At 35.1% G+C, this 22,842-nt stretch overlaps 1 protein-coding gene across 38 annotated transcripts in view; it reads right to left on the reverse strand.

The window, feature by feature from the left end:
* The window catches only part of Rims1 (regulating synaptic membrane exocytosis 1), a 483,725-nt gene that overhangs the window by 112,387 nt on the left and 348,496 nt on the right, over nucleotides 1–22,842 (reverse strand). For 17 of the 38 annotated variants that reach the window (XM_085679438.2, XM_085679458.2, XM_085679423.2 and 14 more), the window contains 3 exons: nucleotides 21,381–21,443; nucleotides 16,925–17,014; nucleotides 7,590–7,673 (listed from right to left, as the gene is read on the reverse strand). The exons of 6 other annotated variants lie outside the window; for them this stretch is intronic. In XM_085679438.2, the coding sequence (XP_085535564.1) occupies nucleotides 7,590–7,673; nucleotides 16,925–17,014; nucleotides 21,381–21,443 (237 nt within the window). The remainder of the gene's footprint in view (nucleotides 1–7,589; nucleotides 7,674–16,924; nucleotides 17,015–21,380; nucleotides 21,444–22,842) is intronic. 15 more of the 38 variants (XM_085679441.2, XM_085679440.2, XM_085679434.2 and 12 more) reach the window with 1 other exon arrangement.

The raw sequence follows: 22,842 nt of genomic DNA on the forward strand, positions 1-22,842 counted from the left end.
AAGGATGCTGGGTGGAAGACACAGTGGCAGATGAGATACAGGAGAAGCTGACACCACATTAGTTTAAATGAGTACATCTACAGCAATGATCTGGTGTAGACCTTTACTCAGCAACTTTACTTCCGCCAATGAATAAAACAGAAAGTGATGAAATGTATGATAATAAGTGCTACAATGGTAATGATTTGGTACTGGAACACCACACAGGGGCTAAGTGATCATTTATTTTGAAACTTTGTGCTCTAGAGGATTTTTTCCACCACCAAAGTATGAAAAGAAAAACATAAAAGATGTTAACAGAAGTGAAAACACTTAATCTAATCATGAGAATTGCTTTTTAATCAATAATAAAAATGCCTAGGTAAAGTAAGGAGAGATATAAAAGCTAGCTACACCTGGTATAACAGAATAAAACCTCCCATTTGACTTTCAGAAAGCACACCTAACACTTAAATATAGAAATTAAGATATCGTGTTCTAAAAGCAATGTTTATAGAGAAAGTGAGAGTCAAAGATATTCCTTAATGTAACGTACATATACTTATTTAGCCTAAATCCCTGAACTAATATGTGAACAAAATGATTATAATGTGTGGGCATTCATAATGTATACCTGTATATAAAACTTATGCTAGCTCTGTATTTAAGATGTAAACGCGATAAAATGTGTGTGTAAATGTAAGACACATTTCTAAATGGTTATTACAATTGAATATGTCAAACATGATTTCACATAGTTACTCATAGCACTACATATTTTACACAAAAATAAAACATCGTGGCATACAAACACATATGTTTCAAAAATTGTAAGAATATATGCTTTTGTGTTATGATTTAATCTTTATAATACGCTTATTATATTTTCAAAGTCCTTTCTTCAGAAAATGTTCTTACTTAGAATTAATCTTATTAAGTGCCTCCTAGACACTAGAAACCCACAGGAAAGCCCCAGGTATCCTCTCTCAAATATACACACTTCCTTGCTCATTTCTCCACCCTCTTCCTCCTCTACAGCTGCATTCACACATTCTTTTTTTTTTTATTTCTCTAACACAGGTGTCTGTTCTTCAGCTGGAGGAACATGCAGTAAATGCCTGAATCTATGGGAGGCAGCTGTCCTGTTGACTAGGAACTAATGCTTGTTTCTGAAATAAAGGACATGCCCGAGGCCACAACAGATTAAGCGAAGGGTAGGGAAGGGAGAGGTGGGTAAAACAGGTTGAAGGCATGAGATCCACATAAACGTAATGCATGACTTATAGAGAGTTTGTGTGTGGTCCCAGCAGTGATCAAGGACAACTGCCTGGAGAGACAAAGAATCCTTCTCTCATCTTCAGGGGAGAAAAGGATGAGAGGATGAGATCTTAGTTTGGGGAAGAACCACAGGTTTATTTATCGTCTGTTTTTAGTTTTGTTTTTTTTTTTTTCTGCTCACTGTATCGTTCACTCACTTAACAGAATTGTTGAGCATCTTTAACACGTGAGGCATTGTTAGGTGTCTGGAGTGTGTCTATGGTCAGTTCTGTAAAACTCTCTACCTTTAACAACTGACGTTGTCACCAGTGAAAGTCAAAAATTGAACAGCATCAGACAAAATGATGAAAGGACTTCCACCTTAGGACAGGTATGAACCTTGTTAGCTCAAGGTGAGAAAAGCAGCCATCACATCAGGATAAGAAGGCGATTTGTCAGAGGGGAACAATGGGGATGCAGCTGCAGGACATGGGAAAACTCTGCAGATACTTTCTGCTATTGAAAAACAAAAAGCTATACGCATCTATTAGAAATTGCCCGATTTCCTTGTCCTTCACAAAATTTAAGGCTTTTTAGCCTTAAATGAGATTGTAATTTTTCTCTAAATTTCTCAAATTCTTCTTCCCTTTCTCATGTCCTAAAACTTAATGAGGTCATGGAGCATGATGGTTACCATGGTGATGCCAGCACCACTGGCAATATTAAGGCTATGTTTATGAAGACCTCAGCACTCATTTGGCCTTTATTGCATCGTCATCTAATCTGACCAATCCAAAAAGGGATGCACCGCTCTTTTATCCTTAGACTGAGGCTTCCGAATGTTAGCTCCTTTGCTTTTGACAGTCATCATAGGAAGCCAGGAGACAAGCAGACAGTTCATGACCACAGTGTAGCAGTCTCTGGCACGACTTAACCGTTAACAGAGGAGCACACGGTGTGAATTGTAGTGTCAGAAACGATATCAACTCAGCTGTCCTGGCTAACGAAGTAAAACGGAGGTACTTGACCTCCGTGTGTCTTATTTCCTTCTGCATGCAAAGTTACAATTAATGATACTACCACCCCCAAGCACACGAGTTCTAAATACATTCATTATTACTTAGCATTTGGATTGTGTATTGGTAGTTTTGGAGTATTCCACAGAATCTGGATTTGTGCTTCTTTAAGCACTTCTGAGAACAAGAAAATGCTGAGTGCTATAAAGGTCGAGTATTAAATAGTAATAACATTTATTTGGCCCCAAATACACCTACTCTAATGGCAATAATTCAGTCAATGATTAATGCTACAACCATTCACAGGTCCACACATCTCTTTTTCTGTTGTTGTTGCTTTAAACTTTTTGTTAAGGTGATTGCTCTTTCTCGTTAAAGGCCACTATAACTTTTGCAAAAGACTCTTCTAATGACACCTACAAGGATATGTCTTCAAAATGCTTGTAACTGCTCGAGAGTATCCCTAAATAGAGCAAAGATGATGCACTTTAAATGGCCCAAACTCACTGTAAATCAGGAACAGACACGGAAATAAAAAAACTCTGCTGTCTTTTTTCTTTTAGAGCCAATATTCATAGCTATGGACACACTGTATATTTAATTACACCCATCATTGATATAAACAGAGGGTTAAGATGGACACAGTAGAAATGCTATTCATATTGTATACAATCAAAATTACTGCTCAGATGGTCAGAAAACAGGTCACAGGGACATGAAAGACTTCATGCTGTACATCAACCACCTGAAGGTTTTACTGGCAGGATCTTGGTCTAGATGGGTTTTGACTGTAATGTTACTCTTTCAAAATGTCTTTCCTATTTGTTAAATGTTTTATTTGGGGGCTGGAGAGATGGCTCAGGGGTTAAGAGCACTGGCTGCTCTTCCAGAGGTCCTGAGTTCAATTCCCAGCAACCACATGGTGGCTCACAACTATCTATAATGAGATCTGCTGCCCTCTTCTGGAGTGCAGTCAGATATACAGGCAGAATGCTGTATGCATAATAAATAAAAAAATCTTAAAAAAATGTTTTATTTGAAAACTGTTGCTACAATGACTAAATTTTTAATGAATTTAAAAGGGAGAAGGGGGAAGTATGATCAATATTATTAGTTATACCTTGATAAATCAAGAGGTAGGCTATATTTTATCAAAAGTGAAAATTGATGATAATATACTTTATATATCTGAAATCTAGAGACAAGAAAATCTTCACGGCAGAAATAATGTTTAAGGGAACAGATGTTTTAACCTTAATTTAAGTATTAAATAAGGTATACATGAAAGCAGAATATTACATGGTACCCAAAATATATATAAAGTGTTTATCTCTTTATATATTAGTTAAGATTATAGACTGTTATCTGTATATTTTAATGTAATATGACAGTCCAAATTTACACTGAGCAAAAAGAAGTAACTTTGAAAATATAATCTGCTTTATATCAAATACACATGTAACAATTCAAATGTATTGTTTTCTGGGCTTCAGGAAAAATAGAAAATTCCATAAATAAAGCTTGATTTCTGTTTTACTAACACTTTATGCATGTTAGTAGTCTGTGCTTTACCACAATGGTGCCAGTGACTCAGGCTCAGTCTTAGAGTTTAACAGAACATGAGAATTCAGCTACTCCATTTACAACTAGCTAAATGTGCAAATGAAAAAATATAGCTAAAAAATGTCATGTGATTTAGCCCGTGTACCACGCAACTTAGCCAGTACAACAACCACGTTCTCATGATTTCAGCTTTATTAAAATCCCTAGTAATCTTTACCACTATTACATTGTTTATGCTTTCATTATTCTTATTTATATTACTTTTAATGTTCACGTTTTTAGCTATAATCAAAACAGGAAATAATTAACATCTATTTGGAGAATACGTCATTTTTATTTTTAAATTTTAATTGATTCAATTTCATGATGTTATGAGTAAGAAAATACTTTCTGAAGACATCAAAAATTATTATATATGTGGGTGTAGTAAATATAATAAAATGTGACACACAGTATACAAAATGATTGCTAATCCTGCTATATTATTTAATAATATTTGTTTGAAATTTGACATAATATAACATGTTTTAGCTTGAGGAAAAATGTAGCATAAATCTACCAATGGCTGTTCTCACTATATAAAACAGTGATGGCATAAGAATGAATCTCTGCATGTTCAGGATGCTTATGCTGTATATAGCTTTTGATGACTGATGCTGTTTGAAAGTGGAATGTCTACCTATGCCATCTTAGTTTTTCATCAGTTTGGAAAGAAATAATAAATTAAAGCAAGATTAGTGATAAACATATGCATGCATGAGGCTAAGATATGTCCACACTGATTTCATGTGGGGAATATAACCACTGCACACGCTTAGGTTTCAGCGTCTGGCACATCTTTATACCTTGTTGATACACACAGCAAAGTTAGTAGAGACTAAACGACAGCATGCTTCACTGGTGAGTAGTTGTGTACTAGCTCCCTGTGCACAGCAGCTGATGTGTGTTGTGCGAATCAAAAGGTAAGATTTTTGCTGATTCCATCCAAATAGTCAATGGAGTTAGTTCATTTTAAGTCAAAATGAATCACCTGATATGATCAGGCAGGTCATTTTGCAGAGAAGTAAACATTGTTGGGAAAGAAGACAAAGAAAATATGGCTATTTGTAAAACAGGCGAGAGCTGCTGCAGCTGAAAATCTCAAATGACACCATTAAACTACATTTCAGGAAAACAGCGATTTTTGTCAAATATTTGCAGTTCTTTCAAAGTGTCAGTATAAGTTCCAGTACATTCAAATACCGGGTGTACCAATGTGAAATCATCCCAATACAAATCTTGGAACTACTAACTTCATAAAACCTCAAGGAGATCGTTACAATTTTAAAGCCAGATATGTTCCCTAAGGGTCAAAACCAGTTTTTTTGTTTTTTTTTAACTTTTCATGTTAAATATTTTACAAGATCCAGAATTATTTTTAGACCTAGATAAATAAACCTCCATGTTCAATCCGAGTGTATGGTATCACCTGAAAAGACATGAAGCCTGCCTCTTGTTGACACTACATTATGTAGACATGGTTTACTTAAAAGTCACTGGTATATATGTCCACACATATCTATGCCCATATTTGTTCTGTGGGGAGGAAAGGGGGCAAAAAAATGTTCTGTCACCCTGATGAAACATCTAGCCCCAACTGCATACGTCATTATTGAATTCAGAGTACTTTTGGCTACCAATGTTAAAGGTAAATTATTGTCCATGGCCAATAATTTATTTTACTTAAATTGAATGTTATATTCATTTTATTTAGACATTTTTAGGATACTCTAAATGATTAAGTAACACTCATGTGAGGTGGTTTGTACTTATTTAACTTGGTCAAGAGTTTGTCACAAATGCTTACAAATCTGTCATTAGTTAAGAATATTTACTCTCTCATTTTCATGGATGCATGTTATTCTTGTAGGTGAATTATGTTTACTCTAAACTATTTTCTATTTTCCATCGCAATGACTAATACTTGAATTATTTTAAATCCATTTATTCTACTTAAATATAGAGACTATTTATGAATATATCATTATAAAGAAGCAAAAGCCAGGCTCATATTTTGTAAAGTTCATTCCCAAACATCTATCTTGCACCTACATATACAGAAATTAGGGAATCATATAACAGATTCATATGTTGTTAATTGGAAGTCATGAGATAATGTATATGCTAAGATCTGAGCTGTTATTTTATGTATTTTGATTAATAAATGCCACTTAAGTACACTTACACTCATTATAATCTGAGTAAGAATCAGTCATTACTTTAGACTAAATCACTGTTGTGTTTTTGCACACTTTCAAAGACTTTTGTTCTAAGTTGAAATTGTCAACTACTTCATGGCCTTCGCCTTCGCTGTCATAATCACTGACCTGACTTTATCCATCAGAATACAGTGTTGGTACAGAATTTATTGAATTTACTTCTAAAATTATGTTCTTTTATTATTTTAAATGACCTTGCTTAGATGTAGACTGGAAGTTTTATTAATTCTAGATCCATAAATTCAATTCTAGAAATCTAACAGTAGCACCGGGATTAGTTTTAAGTTCTAAATATGCAAATTCAAACCATAGTAAGATCTCCTGAGTAAATTGGGAGCATGGGGACCTTCGGGGAAGGTTGGAAGGGAGAGGAGAGGCAGGGAAGGGAGCAGAGAAAAATGTAGAGCTCAATAAAAATCAATGAAACAAAGAGGTAGATGTTTTAGAATAACGTGTGAAAATAAAATGGAACTTTTATAATGCCAGTTTATGCTATTTCTTGTCATTGTTTAATGATACAAATCTATCTTGCATAATTTAGATATTCTATATACCAAATTGTGGGGACATACACAGAATACAAATTGTGCACATGTACAGAAAATAAACATTACCACTATGATAAAGCTACAATTACTGCAACATACATACATAATTAATGACATAATTAATGCAAAAAGGTGTATTCATAAAACTATCTCAGCTGCATTTCAGAATGCTTTTATCTAATTAATACTACTCATGTGTCTGCTGAATTTCAACTGAAATGTCTCTCGCATCCCAGCACTTCGGTGACCATTCGTAGGAAAACTCTGAAATATTGAAATAATAGGCATGCATATTTTTTAAACATCACGAAACACGAGAATGTCAAACTGAGAACAGTAGGGCGGAACCTACTGTGACACTTTCACAGATCAGCATGGAGTGGATTCGATGCGGAGAGGCTTTGTTTTGAAAATGTTCCTAGCTGACTGACCCTAGCTCTTGAGAATACATTAAATACAATACAAAAAGTACAGGAACCAGATGGCCTTCCTTACACCAAGCTTGAAATACACCCCAAATCTTACAATGCCTTCTCAGCAAGTATACATGGTAATAAAGCCAAATAGCTGAGATTAAATTAAAGGCAGTGTAACCATGAGTATGTTCTGTGGCACATTTTAATATATTCTGATGCACACAAAATTTCTTACATATCCTTTTGTAGACCTAAATGATTCATAAATGCTTCTAAAGATTAAAAATCCTGAAATGAAGACATATCAAAATAGATCTCTTCACTGGTCCCTGATGGTATTTCAAATACCATATTCTATGCCTTCCTTGTTCCCCTAAATATTGTGCGGCCCTCTCTCAGACTTGTGTGCAACCACTGGAGGAATCACATATCTGACCTTGGCTCTCGAATGAAGGAATGAAATAATGTCATTGCCAGCATCCCGCCCCTTTTCCTTCCTTCTGTAGCTTCTGAGTCGCTAATGCCGCTTGTTTGTGAGGATGTGACTAGTACCTGTCATTCTCCGGAGATGCATGCTGGATTTGAATCCTGGGGCTAGGAGGTCGCCTCCTATCTAGGGAGGGGGACCATCTACCCCTGCTTGCCCAGTAAACAAGACAGGAAAAAAACAGGACATTTAGTAACTCTTAAAATAAAATAATATACGGAACAACAGGACTGGAATAATGCCATCAGAAGTCAAAATGTCATTCTTTGTTCTATAATTTAATATTAGATAAACTTAGATAAGTTATAATAATATGAAAATATGAAATCTAAAACCTTACAAGTGGGCTGACAAAATATTTTGGAAACTTTGAAACATATCCATTAAGCATTTTATTTAAGAAATGTGTCTATGTATCTATATATCTATACAAATATAAGCATGAATGTGGTGAAATTTGAAAAGATGAATATTTAAGGACTTCACTTCTGTCTAAGTTGAATGAGTCATGCACAGTAAATGACATAAGCCCTTGAAATTACTAGTGGCAAGATGAAGTATGCAAATTTAATTCAAAGGTACAAGTTATGTGTAAGATAAAAATATAAAGCCTACTTAGTGTAGAAACTATGACATAAAAAAATTCATAAGAGAGCTACTGATAGTGTCTTCAACAAGTTTCTTGTAGAAAACTACGGGATCAATTACCAACAAATTAAAGTGAAAAATAAAGATAAAAAGAAATGGGACATTAAAAGTTCTGCTAATCTGTATTTACAAGTGTGTCTTACAGTTAATTGAATACTTCCCTTTTATTCCAGCATTTATAATAGCATTTTCATGAGCAATTACTTGAACAAAAGCTTCTTTACTATTAAATCATTTCAAGATTCATATTATGTATATCCACAATTATTTTAAAAATCTAGTTGAATGGTTAAAGGAAATAAAACAACGGAAGAGGTCAGACTTAGACATTTCATATACTAAGTCTGATATCAATATTATAGCAGAATGTGTGTCTGGATATTGATTTTCTCATATACATTAAGGGACTAACTTGAAAGATTTTATAATTATGAAAAGGAAATTAGCAGATGAATTAGAAAAAAACTTCATTCCTGCAGTCTAACTTACATTTTTTGATTTATTTGACAATTTGAATACAAGAAGCAAATCTATCAGTGTGTGACTGGGACATCTGAGGTCCACAGACACGGATGACTGTAAGCCTCCCAGACAGCTTTTTTTCATTAGACTTGGATAAACTCAGCATTATTCAATTGTTTTTTGCAGACATAAAATAACAGGTTATAAGCTGAAGAAAAATCGATGTGCCATTTACTCTACCATTTGTAGAATGATTATTATATTTATAATACTTTGAGCCAATTTTAATTACTTAATCATTTGGTAGTTCATAAAACTGGTCAATTCATTCTGATTTATTTGGTAAACCTGTTTCATAATTTACAATTTTTGTCAATTCCAGAAGAAACTCCAGGCTGTTTATTTTGGGTGGGGGGTGGGCTCTGGTCTCTGCTTGACAAATCCTTTGATATTTTAATTCGCACTGAAATTACTGAAAACTGGGATTGGGTTGATATAAAATGTTAAGTGAGTTACACAAACTCTCTTTGCTTTGTATGGTGAGGAAATTGTCTATCTGCATTCAGCGTATGTAACTTTCAAAGCAAGTGGAATTTCAGGGCATTTGTTGCTGGGAATTTCCAAGTAATGAAAATTTACCCTTTCAGAGGTATAAGGATTACATTTATAGATACCAAGTATGCCAGGCAGAGTGCTGGCATGTATTTATTTAGTTTTGCTTCTTTGTTTTTAGGGAAGTATTTGAAATTTAGTACAATTCTATAAGAAAGAAGTCACACCATATGTTATCGAAGTATTCATATTTTAAACTCTAAAACTTAACTTCCTGTTCATGAAGCCTCTTAAAAATGTTAGTGTTTAGTGCTGGTGTGGTGCAGTAACCACAGTGTGGATTTATCACTTTCTCTCGGTAGGAAGGAAGTTGGATTGTCATACTTAACTTACAGTCCCTATAAAAACCTTTAGAAGACATATAAAAGAGACAAAACATGAAATCACATATATTTACTGAATGATAAACTCTAAGGTTACTAAAGATTTTATAAGTGAGGATTCCTAGTTTCTAATGCTGGAACATGGTCTTCAGAAGATGTAATATAGAATTAATCAGCAGCATCAGATTCTGGACCTGGTGGCCACATGCACTCATGGTCCATGTGCGGCTCTTCTCCAGTTTTTTTTTTATATTGATCCAGTTTCTTCAACTGTAAAATGAGCCTATAAATATTCCTTTACTCAGAGTATGCACCTCAAGGAGTATAAAAACTCATGCGAAGAAGTTCTTGGTCTACAGACCCTGGCACTCAGTGAGGCAGAAAAAAATGTCAGCGTTTATTCTAGCCCAATGCCACTTAGAATAAGAGTTCAAAGACAGGAGGGGTCCAGGTGTTGCAGTACCTTAGTGTGCACTGTGTGTGTAGGCACGATCTCAGCAGGAGAAGCCTGTGTGTTTTTAAATATGTTCTTTTCAACTTAGTAGTTTTGTTTCATAGATCAACAAAAGTCAGCTATTTTAAGAAACATGAACACTATCTATACCTAGAGTATCTCTACATATCCGAATTTGTACTCAAGCATCTGGTGATGATTGGAAACATAAACATAGAGTTAACAGCTTCTTCTGATGCCGTAATTTTAACTTGACAGGATTATGAGTGACCTTGCTTCTGAAGGCGGAATTCCAGTCCCTATGTTTGTTTACACATAAAAGTAAAGGGAAAAATGAAGAAAAATAACAACCATGACTCATGCTGTGAAAAGCTGTGATGGAGGAGGCTGTACATTTAGAACAAGCAATTGTGAATGCAACTTTCAAGAGGCAACTTCAGACAAGACAGCATAACACACGTCCTTCTTAGATCTCAGAGTCCTTCTGAATATGCTGATAAGTATAATTATCACAAACCTTGTACTTCCCCGACTACTGTTGCTGAATACGGAAAAAGCAGGATCAATTCAGATCCACATTTTAACCTCCAAATAAATATCATTTCTCAGTGTCACATTTTTAAAAAGTTTTAGATAGACTAGCCTATTTCTGTCTTTTGTAATTTTTCAGGAAAAAAAATTAAGATCTTTTTCTTCATGCTTCTCCTATTCTCATGTTTTAAGAAACAAATCTCAACTCCTAGTTTCATGTCACAAGCTACTAAGTCTGGAAATTTTAGATTTCAAATATCAAATTGAAGTAAATATGCCTCTTCTTGGTTTCATTTTTGGATAGTCTACTTAAATTAGCTTCACGTTTTTGGAAATTATAGTACATTTTACAAGGTACCCTAAACTCACCAAAGTAAGAGCATCTACTTGTTGAACAAATATTTTATATAACTATTATGGATACAAAAAGACAGGATTCCTATTTTCTAATAGTCTTTAACTGCTTTCAGTAGACATAACATGGAATTAATAAGCATTATGAGATCTTGGACTTTGTGGTCAAGTACACTCTCCAGGTATGGCTCCTTCTCCAGTTATATCTTTATAGATCTAGGAGTCAGTAAGTACAAAAGGTTTTAGGCTTAATGATGAGGTTACAAGCAATGAGTACCTTATATATGTAGGCACTAATTCATATATAAGAGGACTTCACAATGAGATATAAAGAAATTAGACTTAATAGACTTCTACAAGAATTAAATTATTGTTAATGTATTTTTCTCTAGCAATATTATAAGGTGTAATTGTGTGTAGCTTACTGTATAATTAGCACACATACTTGTATGTATACAACCTTCCACGAATGCATATTTTTAAGCAGAGCATTACAAAATATCTTAATTATCTATAAAAAGGATACAGTGATGTATATTATTCATACCATAAATAACACACATGAAAATCATTTCTGAGATATTAAAATAGAAACCAAAGCCAAATGAATTCATTGATTAATCAAGTATGTGTTTTCATTGTAATTTTTATTATTCATAACCTTCCATACTGACTTTTCTAATCTTGATTTAAAGTAAATTTCATTTTTAAATTAACACATATATTTTCAATACTAAATAAGTTTTAAAATGATTTATAAGAGTCATGTCAATCTATAGTGCTTGGCTTTTTGGTAGGGATTTCCTTTCCCTTGGATTTCATTAAAGTAACTCCTACCTTCCAAATTATAGGACCAGCTATCAGCGACTTAATCTTTTTCTAATTCTTCTTTTCTACCCAGGCTGGCTGCAAACAGCAAACAGACTTTCATAGCCGCCATTAGTTATGGGACCTCATCTTCTAAGTGAAGCATCCCATGATTTTATGAGTTGTTGAATTTCTGACTTCTCTACCAGCTAACAACCCTATGGCCCGACTGCAAACTTCCTCATTGTATTTATGGTAATAGTTTAGATCACACCCATTCCTACCTCCTTGGATCTAATTCTCAACTGGACCCATTTAGGGATGAAAGAAGACAGAGTGTTAAGACCTCAAATTATACTCAAATTGAAAAGAATAATGCTATTAGCAGATATAAAAAAATATCATGTGCTCTCTGACCCAAGCCTTATAACATCACAGAAGCAGAACTTCTCGATAAAGATAGCAGTGGATTAATTAAAATAGGAATATAAACTCAGATTTTGTTGTTTTGTTGTTGTTTTTGTTGTTGTTGGGTTTCTTTTTCTCTTTCTTCCTTTCTTTCTCCTTCCCTTCCTTTATTTCTTTTGAGATTGGGTCTTACTATGTAGGCATGACTGGCCTGGCACTTACTTTGTAGAAAAGATGGGCCTAAAATTCACAGAGATTTCCCTGCCTCCACCTCCCAAGTGCTGTGATTATTGCATACATCTCCATATCTGGACAGATTTCGTTTTCCAAGAAAAATACATGTGGACCCAGAAAATGGTAAACAGCTATGACCAGAAACAAAAATTAATTAGTGTGTGTGTGGGGGGGGGGGGGGAAAGTAATTGATGAAGTCTTAGAAAAAAAAGAATTAAGTTTTTTTTTTTAATTAAAAGTTTTTTTTTCAATTTATATAACAACCATAGTGGTCTTAGAAAAACTTTTAAAGAATAAAATAATTGTTAAACTGACAACAAAAGCAAAAGTTTATTTCAGTCTGAATGGGAGAGTTGCGAGATAAAACATTACAATACACATTATGATTAAGCCAGACTAGGGAGTTAATGGGGTTGGAAAGGACTGGGAACAAAACTGGAGAAGCATTCAGTTCAGGGAAAAAGTGCACACTGGTAAAAATCAGTAGCATCTCCTGGATCTCCCAATCAAGAGCTGGAGAAATACTTACAAATTAGGAAGTTAGTTATAAGCCCTCGTTCACTGTTCTGTTTGTTTGTTTGTTTGTGGTCTTTAACTAACTGTGAAGCCTAGGTTGGCTTCAAGTTCATCTCCCACCAGCTCCATCCAATCAAGTTATGGAATAACAAGCCTGTACCACTTCACCTAGTTAGCTGTGTATCGCATGCATCAAATGGGAAGAACACATAGAACTCAAAGGTGAAATAATGAAGGCTAGCTAGACATTTTAATATACTGAGTGTATACTGACTGTCCAGGCATCATTTAAAAGTTTAGGTTCATTTCTTAGGAAAGAAAACGTGTCTTGTCAAACCACAGGGCAGCATGTCTTTAAACGCAGCAGAGTGGAATCTTTGAAATAAATATAATTCAAAGGAAAGTATGAGTAGAAAAAGGGGGAGAGACACGGTGGGAATTTTTCATCCATCAATAAAAAAGGCAAAGAAGCTTGCAGAAGGGTCTGTGTCTACCAGTCATTTATGAGGAGCTGTTTAGGGAGCATGGGTTCAACCGACTGGATAACACAAGGAGGATGAGTTTTAAGAGCCAAGGCAACAGCATAGTCCATTCAGGGCTCTGACACAGCAATTACCAGGGGGAGGCTTTAAAAATGCAGGTAGCAAGTAGAAAATACTTTCACGAGCTTAAAGTAAGATAGTGATTATGAAGTAAGGTCATAGGTAATCCTCATCCTTCAGAGAAAGTAAGTACCCTTCCATCTCTCCCAGAACCAGTGTCTATGAGTATATAAGACCCTTGCTCATTTTTAAACCTGGTAAAGAAAAAGTTAAGAGTCATCAGGGTAACTTCCTCCTAATCAGGGAATCAAGAAAACTGGCTTTTTTTTTCTGACAGGCAAAGTGCAGGGAGAAGCTTCTAGCTGGGCAGGACTCTTTTCCCAAACAGCACTTCTATATGCAAGACTCTTGGGACTCAAAATGCTCCAGAGCCTGGACTGGAATACAAGAGAGAGAGAGGGAGAGGGAGAGGGAGAGGGAGAGAGAGAGAGAGAGAGAGAGAGAGAGAGAGAGAGAGAGAGAGAGAGAGAGCGCACAGATTGTCCTTTCAAAAGCCTAGCAAATTCTGCTGTTAGATATTTGGTCTGTTTGACAATTGCACCCTCATGTTAATTCATATCAATCATAATTTGTTTTAAAATTAGAGAGGGTGTTTAAGGAAATGATAGTTGTTATAACAAACTCTAAAATGAGTCAGAATATTGATTTTTAAACGTTAAAACTGTGTATGAAAAGACTTCGGAAAAAATAGTACTATCTTGAGAAAATGAACTTAAAGTTTAAGAATGTGTTGGGCATTTCGTTGTATCTGTATGTACTATGGGTGCATGTTGGAAATTAATATAATAAGTCTTTTAATCAACAGAGGGGAGGAAGAATCCAAAGGCTCCTAAGGTTCCCTTGTTCTATATTACAAGCAACTTTAGAGGTATCCTGTAAAGTGAACAATTACCACTTTTCACATGGCTGCATCTGCTTCAGAATGGCCCGTGGAGGTATGTACAAGGGTCCTGTCTTTAAAACAACATTCACCTACAGTCTTTAACATTTATGCTTTCCTTGACAAACAACAGCAGCAAATCCTTCCTTATTGTCTTAGCAGCTAAGTGACCTCATGAAAACGAGAAGCAGTGCTGAGACTGCCCTCTCTAGATGGTCTAATGGAAACGTACTTCTTACTCATCATACAGGAGTATAGGTGTTCAATCTATTTTTTTGTCTTATACTAAAGAGTACTGCACTAGGATTTCACGACAACCTGTGTAATAACTATGATCAGCCGTCTTGTATATAGACTGACCGACTTTAATGGTGTTATTTGAGAGATTTAAATTAATGGAAACACAGATTTGTGAACTCTGTGGCTTCAGTGTCTCAAGGGCACATATATGAGACTTGTGCTGTTCAATAACGAGGCCAGAAGAATCTGACAAGTCCAAATTATGGTGTGCTCTAAATGAAATATTAATGACTTAACATACAAAGAAGAATACACACTGTCTCCCTCACAACTATTGCCGACATGTCATAACACCATCTAATGCTAGGCTAGGCTCTATTTTGACTTTTTAGTACGGCTACAGAGATTTTAAAAGTGCATACACATGGCTTCAACTGTCTTGTATCAGGAAGTATTCATCTCTATATTAAAAATTACAGGGGGCTGTTACAGTCCAAAAATTTCACTAACCTAATAATTCTATACCTGTTTTAATATTTATCATAAATAAAAAACAAATAATAATATGAAATATATTAGAATTAACTGATGGCATCATTGTAATTATTTTGGGGGTAGGACAATACAAAACAAAATAGAAAGTAAGACTAACCACGGTTTTTGAATGGTCTACAGATATTTCCACTAAATGTGGTAAAAATTGATGCAAGGGATGCAATATAAATCAATTTCATGTATTGGCTGCTTTTGTGTGTTAACCAGACAAAAGCAGGAATCATCAGAGGAAGGAGCCTCAGTTGAGGAAACGACTTCTTGAGATCCAGCTGTAAGGTGTTTCTCATTTAGTGATCAAGGGGGGAAGGCCCCGTCCATGGTGAGTGACCTCTTTCCTGGGCTGGTGGTCCTGCATTCCATAAGAGAGCATGCTAAGCAGCCCAGGAGCTACAACCCAGTAAACAGTTCCCCTCCATGGCCTCTGCATCAGGTCCTGCCTCCAGGATGTTACCTTGTTTGAGTCCCTGTCCTGACTTCCTTCTATGCTGAACAATGCTGGGAAGTGTAAGCCAAATAAGCCCTTTTCTCTCCAACTTGCTTTTTCGGTCATGGTGTTTTGTGACAGCCATAGAAACCATAATTATGTGATTTCATTTTTCCTATTTTAAATTTTATGCCTATTAAAAATGCAGAAAAGGTTGTAGTATAATCTTCTGAAGATCTACTGTTTAATCCCAAGAAATAAGCATCCCATAGACTACAAATATTAGTAATAAGAAAGTTTAAACAATGCCTGACCAGGGCTATGTTAGTCTAACCAAATGTTTTTCTTCAGAGTTTGTAGAAGTTATTTATAAATTTCCTGTGAATGACATCTAACTTAACAAGGACAGTGACGATAACCAAGACCATCAGTTATAACTAAGTTTGCAGGAATATAAAGTTTCATAATAAGAAAACAATTGTTTCACTCACTTACAATTAGAAGACACTATGAATTATGAATATTAGAATACACTATTACTGACTGCATCTAGATCAAAATTATTACTTGTTCATCAATCGTACAAAAGCTTTAACAAAAAAATGATCTATGTGTATACATGTTATATGTATTTACTTTTGAAAGATCTCAGGAAATCTGAATTTTTTTTTTCAAAATAAAATTTAACATAATTTAATCTAAAAAGTACTTTACTTTAAAAGAGCTAAAGATAGGGTTTTTTTTTATATGTTTTTCAAGACAGGGTTTCTCTGTAGCTTTGGCACGTGTCCTGGAACTAGTTCTTGTAGACCAGGCTGGCCTCAAAATCACAGAGATCCTCCTGTCTCTGCCTCCCGAGTGCTGGGATTAAAGGCGTGCACCACCACCGCCCGGGAAGATAAGGTTTATATTGAAAGAATTTTTATTTTGACTTTATGAAAAATTATCGTGAGATCTACAAATATTATTTATTGCCACACCTAATGGGGAAACAATATTCATCCCTTCCAATAACTCACTATCCTTGGCTTTATCAGCATACCGAAGGCTCCTTGAGTCACAGAAACACGAAACTGAACAGAAACAAAAGAGAAGCAGCAGCCAGAAGCATTGACAAGTCACGTCAAACCATTTGCAACAACATTCATAGAAATATGCATATGTGAGCTTCGCACATGTCCACATACGCATATCCCTACACAGCTGCGGACGGCGGGAGGAAAATGTAGACAGCAAGAAAGTCGGCAGGAGTGGATAAGTCAGTGAGACTCACATGAAACAAAACAGAGTGGTTAAAAGAAAAGGTCACTGTACAAATGATAAGAAATTCAGAAAGTCTTTATTTTATACCTTTCTCGGTCTGGTGAATGCAAACTAGTGTCTGGTCTCAAGCAGCTGGTACTAGCACTCTTAGCCCTGCCAAGGGAGGACTGCAGCTCGCTAGTGCCAGTGCATTACATCCAGGGGGAGAAGAGAAAGACAAAGGAAAGAAAGGAAGACCACGTTAGAGAGGAAAGCATAAAATAATGTTCTCATTACACAGAATGTCGAATCACTGCGATTCAGTTCATAAGGGTGTGAGAGAGCCACAGGATGACAGCGTCAACTTTTGTTTAGAAAGTAAACAAATATTATGCTTAAAATTGCGTTGCATAATTTAAAAAAAGAAAAGAATCTCAGACTGAAATATGACACTAAATCACACCTACTTATGAAAAAAAAACAAATTGGATACAGGAAGCATTTAAAACAAAATGCCTAAAACTTTATTACCAAGGACAGATGCCACACCAAAACAAAATGAAGGACATCATAGGAGAAATAACTGTACAGCTGTACTCGTTTGGTTCACAGCCCTAGACAAGGGAAGGGAGAGTCTTCACTCCCTGATCCTCTGACCTAACAGACAGCTCATCAGTACACATCAGCACTCTCGAATTACAATAATCAGGCTGAAGGGGAATGTTCTGTCTAGTCACTGATCTGGTCCACGTGTGTGCAGGCAGGATGGTGCTCACAAATCAAAGTCACACAAATAAAAGAAAATGAAATTAATCACAATTGTAATCAATAAGGAAATGATAAGTAAGCAGAATTCTGACTTCTGAATTGTGTTTCACTTAGAAAGTTGTTTTAGAATATATGTTTATAATTAAATCAGGATTAGATAGTCTTAATGAAAGACAGCTTCCTGGACAATTAACTCAAAGCCTAAGGTAAATGACAAACGAGGACGTTACTTTTCCATTTTTGTTGACTGGGTTAGTTCAAGTAGAGCACGTTACTGCTCCAACGACAGTTGTTCTGTAACAAAGGCATCTTGGGTGATAAAGATTTATAGTGCCTAACAAGATGTCTGGAACATGGCAACACAAACATGCAGGAAAACAAAAAAAATGTATGAAATAAATTTAACTAAAGCATTAAGGAAGAAGGAGGCCTGACAAAAGCTAAGTCAAAGGGGTTTTGTTAGTTTTCATAGAGAAGTCACACTAATTATTTCAAGGAAGGATCAGAATTAATAAAATATGAAGTGACATGTTATGGTATGTCACTTTAAGTTATAATTTAATCATTTATTTGGGGAAATATCTGAAAGGTTCTATGAAGCACAAACCAATGCTAAAGCGATTCTAATCCCTCGTCAAATATATATTGCCTATGTGAAACAGAACAGCTCAGTGTTGAAACTACAAACACACTAATAGTTGTCATTTCGGAGCTAAAGTAAGACTAAAGGAAACCGCAGTTTGAAAAGCAAAGATTTAACCAGTATTAGCAGAAAACACTGATTCAGGGAACTAATTGGTGTTAAGTGGCAGAAACAAGGCCCAAATTTGCCCAAGTTTGTACAAAACCTCTCAGATAGCTGCACTTTCCCATAAGGGGCAAGGTAAATCCAGTTAATTAATAGTTTTCTTATTGATAATATAATACTGTTAACTACAAAATTGCACCATCCATTTTAGTTAATACTAAAACTTGACAAATAAAGGGAAGATGTATTTACCAAAATCCCTAAATTTTAACAGTCTCCTGGCATTAAGCATGTTAGCACTAATGGGCCTATCAGAGGAAATTTTTTGAAGCCTCAATTTAATGATGTTCTAAGAGTATTTTTCACAATCATACTAGGGATAACAATACTGAAGTGTTCAACCTCCTTAAAACTCTATTCTTGCCATCTCCTGCCCGTGGGAAAGACACTTTAATGGCAATTTTCTATAAAAATTTTCAAAGGAGTTGCTTATTTTTTTTCAGGAACTTGGTAATAGGGATATATATGAAGTCAGAAGCCAAAAGGAAAATGACAAAAAAAAAATTGATGTATAAACATCTTGGCTTTGCAACATACTGACTGAAATCTGGAAAATGCAGGTCAAGAGTCTAAGCTGATGTCTACATAAACCGAATGGGAGAAATATCATCAGTGAGGCAGGGAGCTGTACGAATTAAATGGATAACATTTATGAAGTATCTAGGACTTGCTAAGGCAGGTACAGCATTTCCGGCACACTATGCCACCTGAGAACTTTTACGTTAACAATGTGATTTATGATAGTTTGTTATTAATTTGTTATTAATTGATTAATATGAGATAAGTTTTTTAATACTTAAGTTTTTGAAGATATGCACAACAGTGATTTTAATTCACAGTCTTCAGTCTCATCTTAGCTCACAACCTATTGTTAGTACAATACTTCAGAGAATTGTTAGATTCTGTGAAATAAGATTACAGTAAATTTAGTATGTTTTATTTTGAAAGTGTTATTTAACAATTTGGCCATAGAAGGATATTCTTAAAAAGTTTCTAAAATTTATACGAAATAAACTATATGATATATCCATACAAAGATGAGCTTATGTTTGTATATATCTTTATACAAATATTTTATATTTGTATATATAAATGTACATAAAAATGCATGGGTACAAAAACAGGAGATAATTAAATCCACATGCATGTACAAATATTTGAACTCAGGTCTTCTTTGCCTTTAGAAATTTAGTAATAAGTATTAAGGGGTAGAAGAAATGGAAATTTTTGAAAACTCTAGAATAAAAAAGTAAGCACAACAATACAGTTGCAATAAAAAATGCAGTCAGCAGTTTTACTGGGACCAACACTACCATTATAAAAATTAGAGGCAAAAAAAAATAAGAGGCAGAGAAGTCAGCTGTAATTGCTTCTTCTCACCTCTACATTTGGATGAAAATGCTAGCATTTCTACATCTGTGGAGGTATCAGTCAATGGGCTTGATCAGTCTCAGATTGACATTTATTAATTTTCATATATATATACATATATATATATATATGAAGATGACTGACTACCTATATCAATACCTATAAAATCATTAGTTGATCCTATCCTTTAAACATTAAAGATACGTGGAATTTGGAATAATTTGTGAAACATTTGTATTAAAAATGAGATAATATTAAATGATGCAACTCGAGGCATGACCTTTTTAAAAGCTCTGACACTTCCCCTTGATATGTACAAGAAATGAAGAGGCACCATTTTATTTAGACTACTGGTGTGCATCCAGGCACGAATTAGACCCACAAATAGAAAAGTATGTATGAATCTTTTCTCCTTTCTTAGGAAAAGAAATAGACAGAAATAGAAGAAAATTTACAGAACTTGTAAATAATTCATTGCTATTTAGAAACATTTGCTGGGATGAACAGCTTACAAGCCTGAAGAGTTTAGAGTAACAAATGATTTAAGGTAATTTAAAAACCTTTATGATTTTCTATTTTAACATCAGTTGATACACAGAATTAACATCTCCTCATTTATCATGTGGCCCTACAAAATAAACTCAATAATGATTAGCAGCTGGATAATTTTAGATGAGTCCTTTTTAAATAATTCTTGCTAGCCCAGTCATGATCACATATTCAATCAGAACCATGTGTCCTGCAGGAATACAATGAATCCTAAAATTCTCTCTGTATTGCAGGAGAGGCTTTTGTACTTTTTTTCCTTTTCGTTTTTTCACACTTGGGAGAATGCCGCTCTTCTCACTAGTCTGCTTCTCAATATTCAGTTGACTTCAAACTGACAGCAATGATTAGCTAGCTAGACTCTACTAGTAATCCTTAAAGAGTTATTTTCATCAAATTTGAAATTCAAGATACAAGCCTACCATACTGCATCATGCTTTAAGCAAAGGAGTATACCATCCTCTCTCCTCTAAGTAACTTTAAAAGGTATTACATGCATGTATGCCTGTCCTCTGAAGAAGTTTGTTTTTCAGCATCTCTGAACTAGGAGGGGCAGGGGCATTAAGAAACCTGAAGCCAAGCCATTAAAAACGAACTGAAAACATTTAAATAAAAACAGACAGAACATAAAGGATAGCAAGTTCCAAAAGGAAATGTTTGAAAGGCTAAAGCAACAAAACCACAATCACGAACACAGTAAACCTGCCACACACGGGAGATCAGAGCTTTCGTGACTAGACAGGTGTTTAAGTCCGCGTGTGAAGAGGCTGAGCTCACAATGGGCTTTTGCAACCTGAATTGGAGAAACTGGTTCCTCGTTTTTTTATGGGTGTGAAAATATTTCCAACGAGGCTCACCAGTCTTGAATTTTTTAATATACCGAGGTTGAAGTGGTCTGCTTTGAAGAAAATGTTTTTGAAATCTTTGCCTAACCTCCATATGAAATAATGTCGCTTTTGAATGGCTGGGGAATTCTATGTGTCGTGATAATACTGCCAAGGGAGAGACGGAATAGCGGAATGGAAAGCGGATCGTCACACACAGTCACCATCACCAAATCCTTGTATTTACCTGGTCATGTGTAGGCATTCTGCACTTCGTCCTCGTTTTGCTCTGGGCAGCATGAGAAGCTCACTGCACAGACAGGATGGGTGGTGGGTGAGACAGATAAATCATGAGGCATTAAATGACAGGGGTTGTGCCAATGGAATGCCAATGAAAACATGAAAAGGGGGAGAAACCAGATTGTCTGCACTAGCGTACTTGCTTGAGAGGTTAAACAAAAAATAAACATGACAGCATTAAAAAATTCAAACAATAGAATACAAACATTATGGTTGAAGTCCTAATTGCTGCTGACTGACTACTTAGTGGTTCAGAACAATTTTATGAAACATAAAAAGGTTAGAAAAACAGTCTTTTCCCCAAAAAGTATAGGCACACATTTCCAAATACAGTTATTTCAGCAACTAAAATGCCTAACTTTGACCTTTCAGATATTAATGGAAAATAATTGGTTTTATTTCTTTTTTAGAAACTTAGCAACATGATCATTTCCTAGTCACCAGTAGCCACTAACAATGTGTATCATATTATGTTTTTTCTTAACTAGGGTTTTTATTCTATAATCCAATTATTTTAAATATGTTGGTTTCCTCGGCCATGGAGCCCATTGTTGATTGTAATCCCACTACCATTCACGGGACCCAGAATAGTGTTGCTATGCAGGACCCACTCACTCATTCAACTGAGCAATAAGCAATACTATTCCTTAGAGCAATTCTGTCCCCCGGTATCCAATGAGATTCACACTTGACGGTCACAGCAGCACTTCCCATAGTAACCTAAGATGCTCAGCTTGGGCTTAGTGTTCTTGAGTCCTTCACATCTGTCATTCAACACCACTCTCTTTGCGCTAGCCCTCCCTGAACTTTCCTCCACTTCAAAACACCAGCAGAGAACATTCAACAAGGTGAGTTTCATTCAACTTTAACTCCAATCCTGCACTATACCTAGGCTAATCCAGCACATCCATGTGGTTACTTTGATGAGAATGTCTGTGGGCATGAAGAAAAATACGTTTATTATATAGATTCCAACTACCAATTTCCACACGATATTTGTTCATTAATAAGTGAAGAACTAATAATGTATACATCCATATAATAATCTGTCTGCATATTTAGTATTTCACCGAGACCTATGAGAAGACACTTGATAAGAAAGTGGTATATAACAAAACATTACTGACGTTTTCAGAGTCTGCAGTGAAAACAACCTTTACGATGACCATTATCAAAAACACTTTAATTAGATAAACAATGTAACTTTTATAATTACAAAAATACAATAATCCAAATGTGACCCATGGAGAAAAGTTATTCAAAATTGTTCACGTAGCCTTTCTTTTAAAATTTAGGTCAAAATCCAAGTCAATGAAACTTCACAACTAGATAAGCATGACTAAGAAAATATGAATATTAGTATAACCTTGACTGAATAACTTCGAGATTTGCATATGTTTAAGAATATC

The sequence above is a fragment of the Myodes glareolus genome, chromosome 18 (assembly GCF_982192425.1).
Source record: "Myodes glareolus chromosome 18, mMyoGla1.1, whole genome shotgun sequence".
NCBI classification, from domain to species: Eukaryota; Metazoa; Chordata; class Mammalia; order Rodentia; family Cricetidae; genus Myodes; species Myodes glareolus.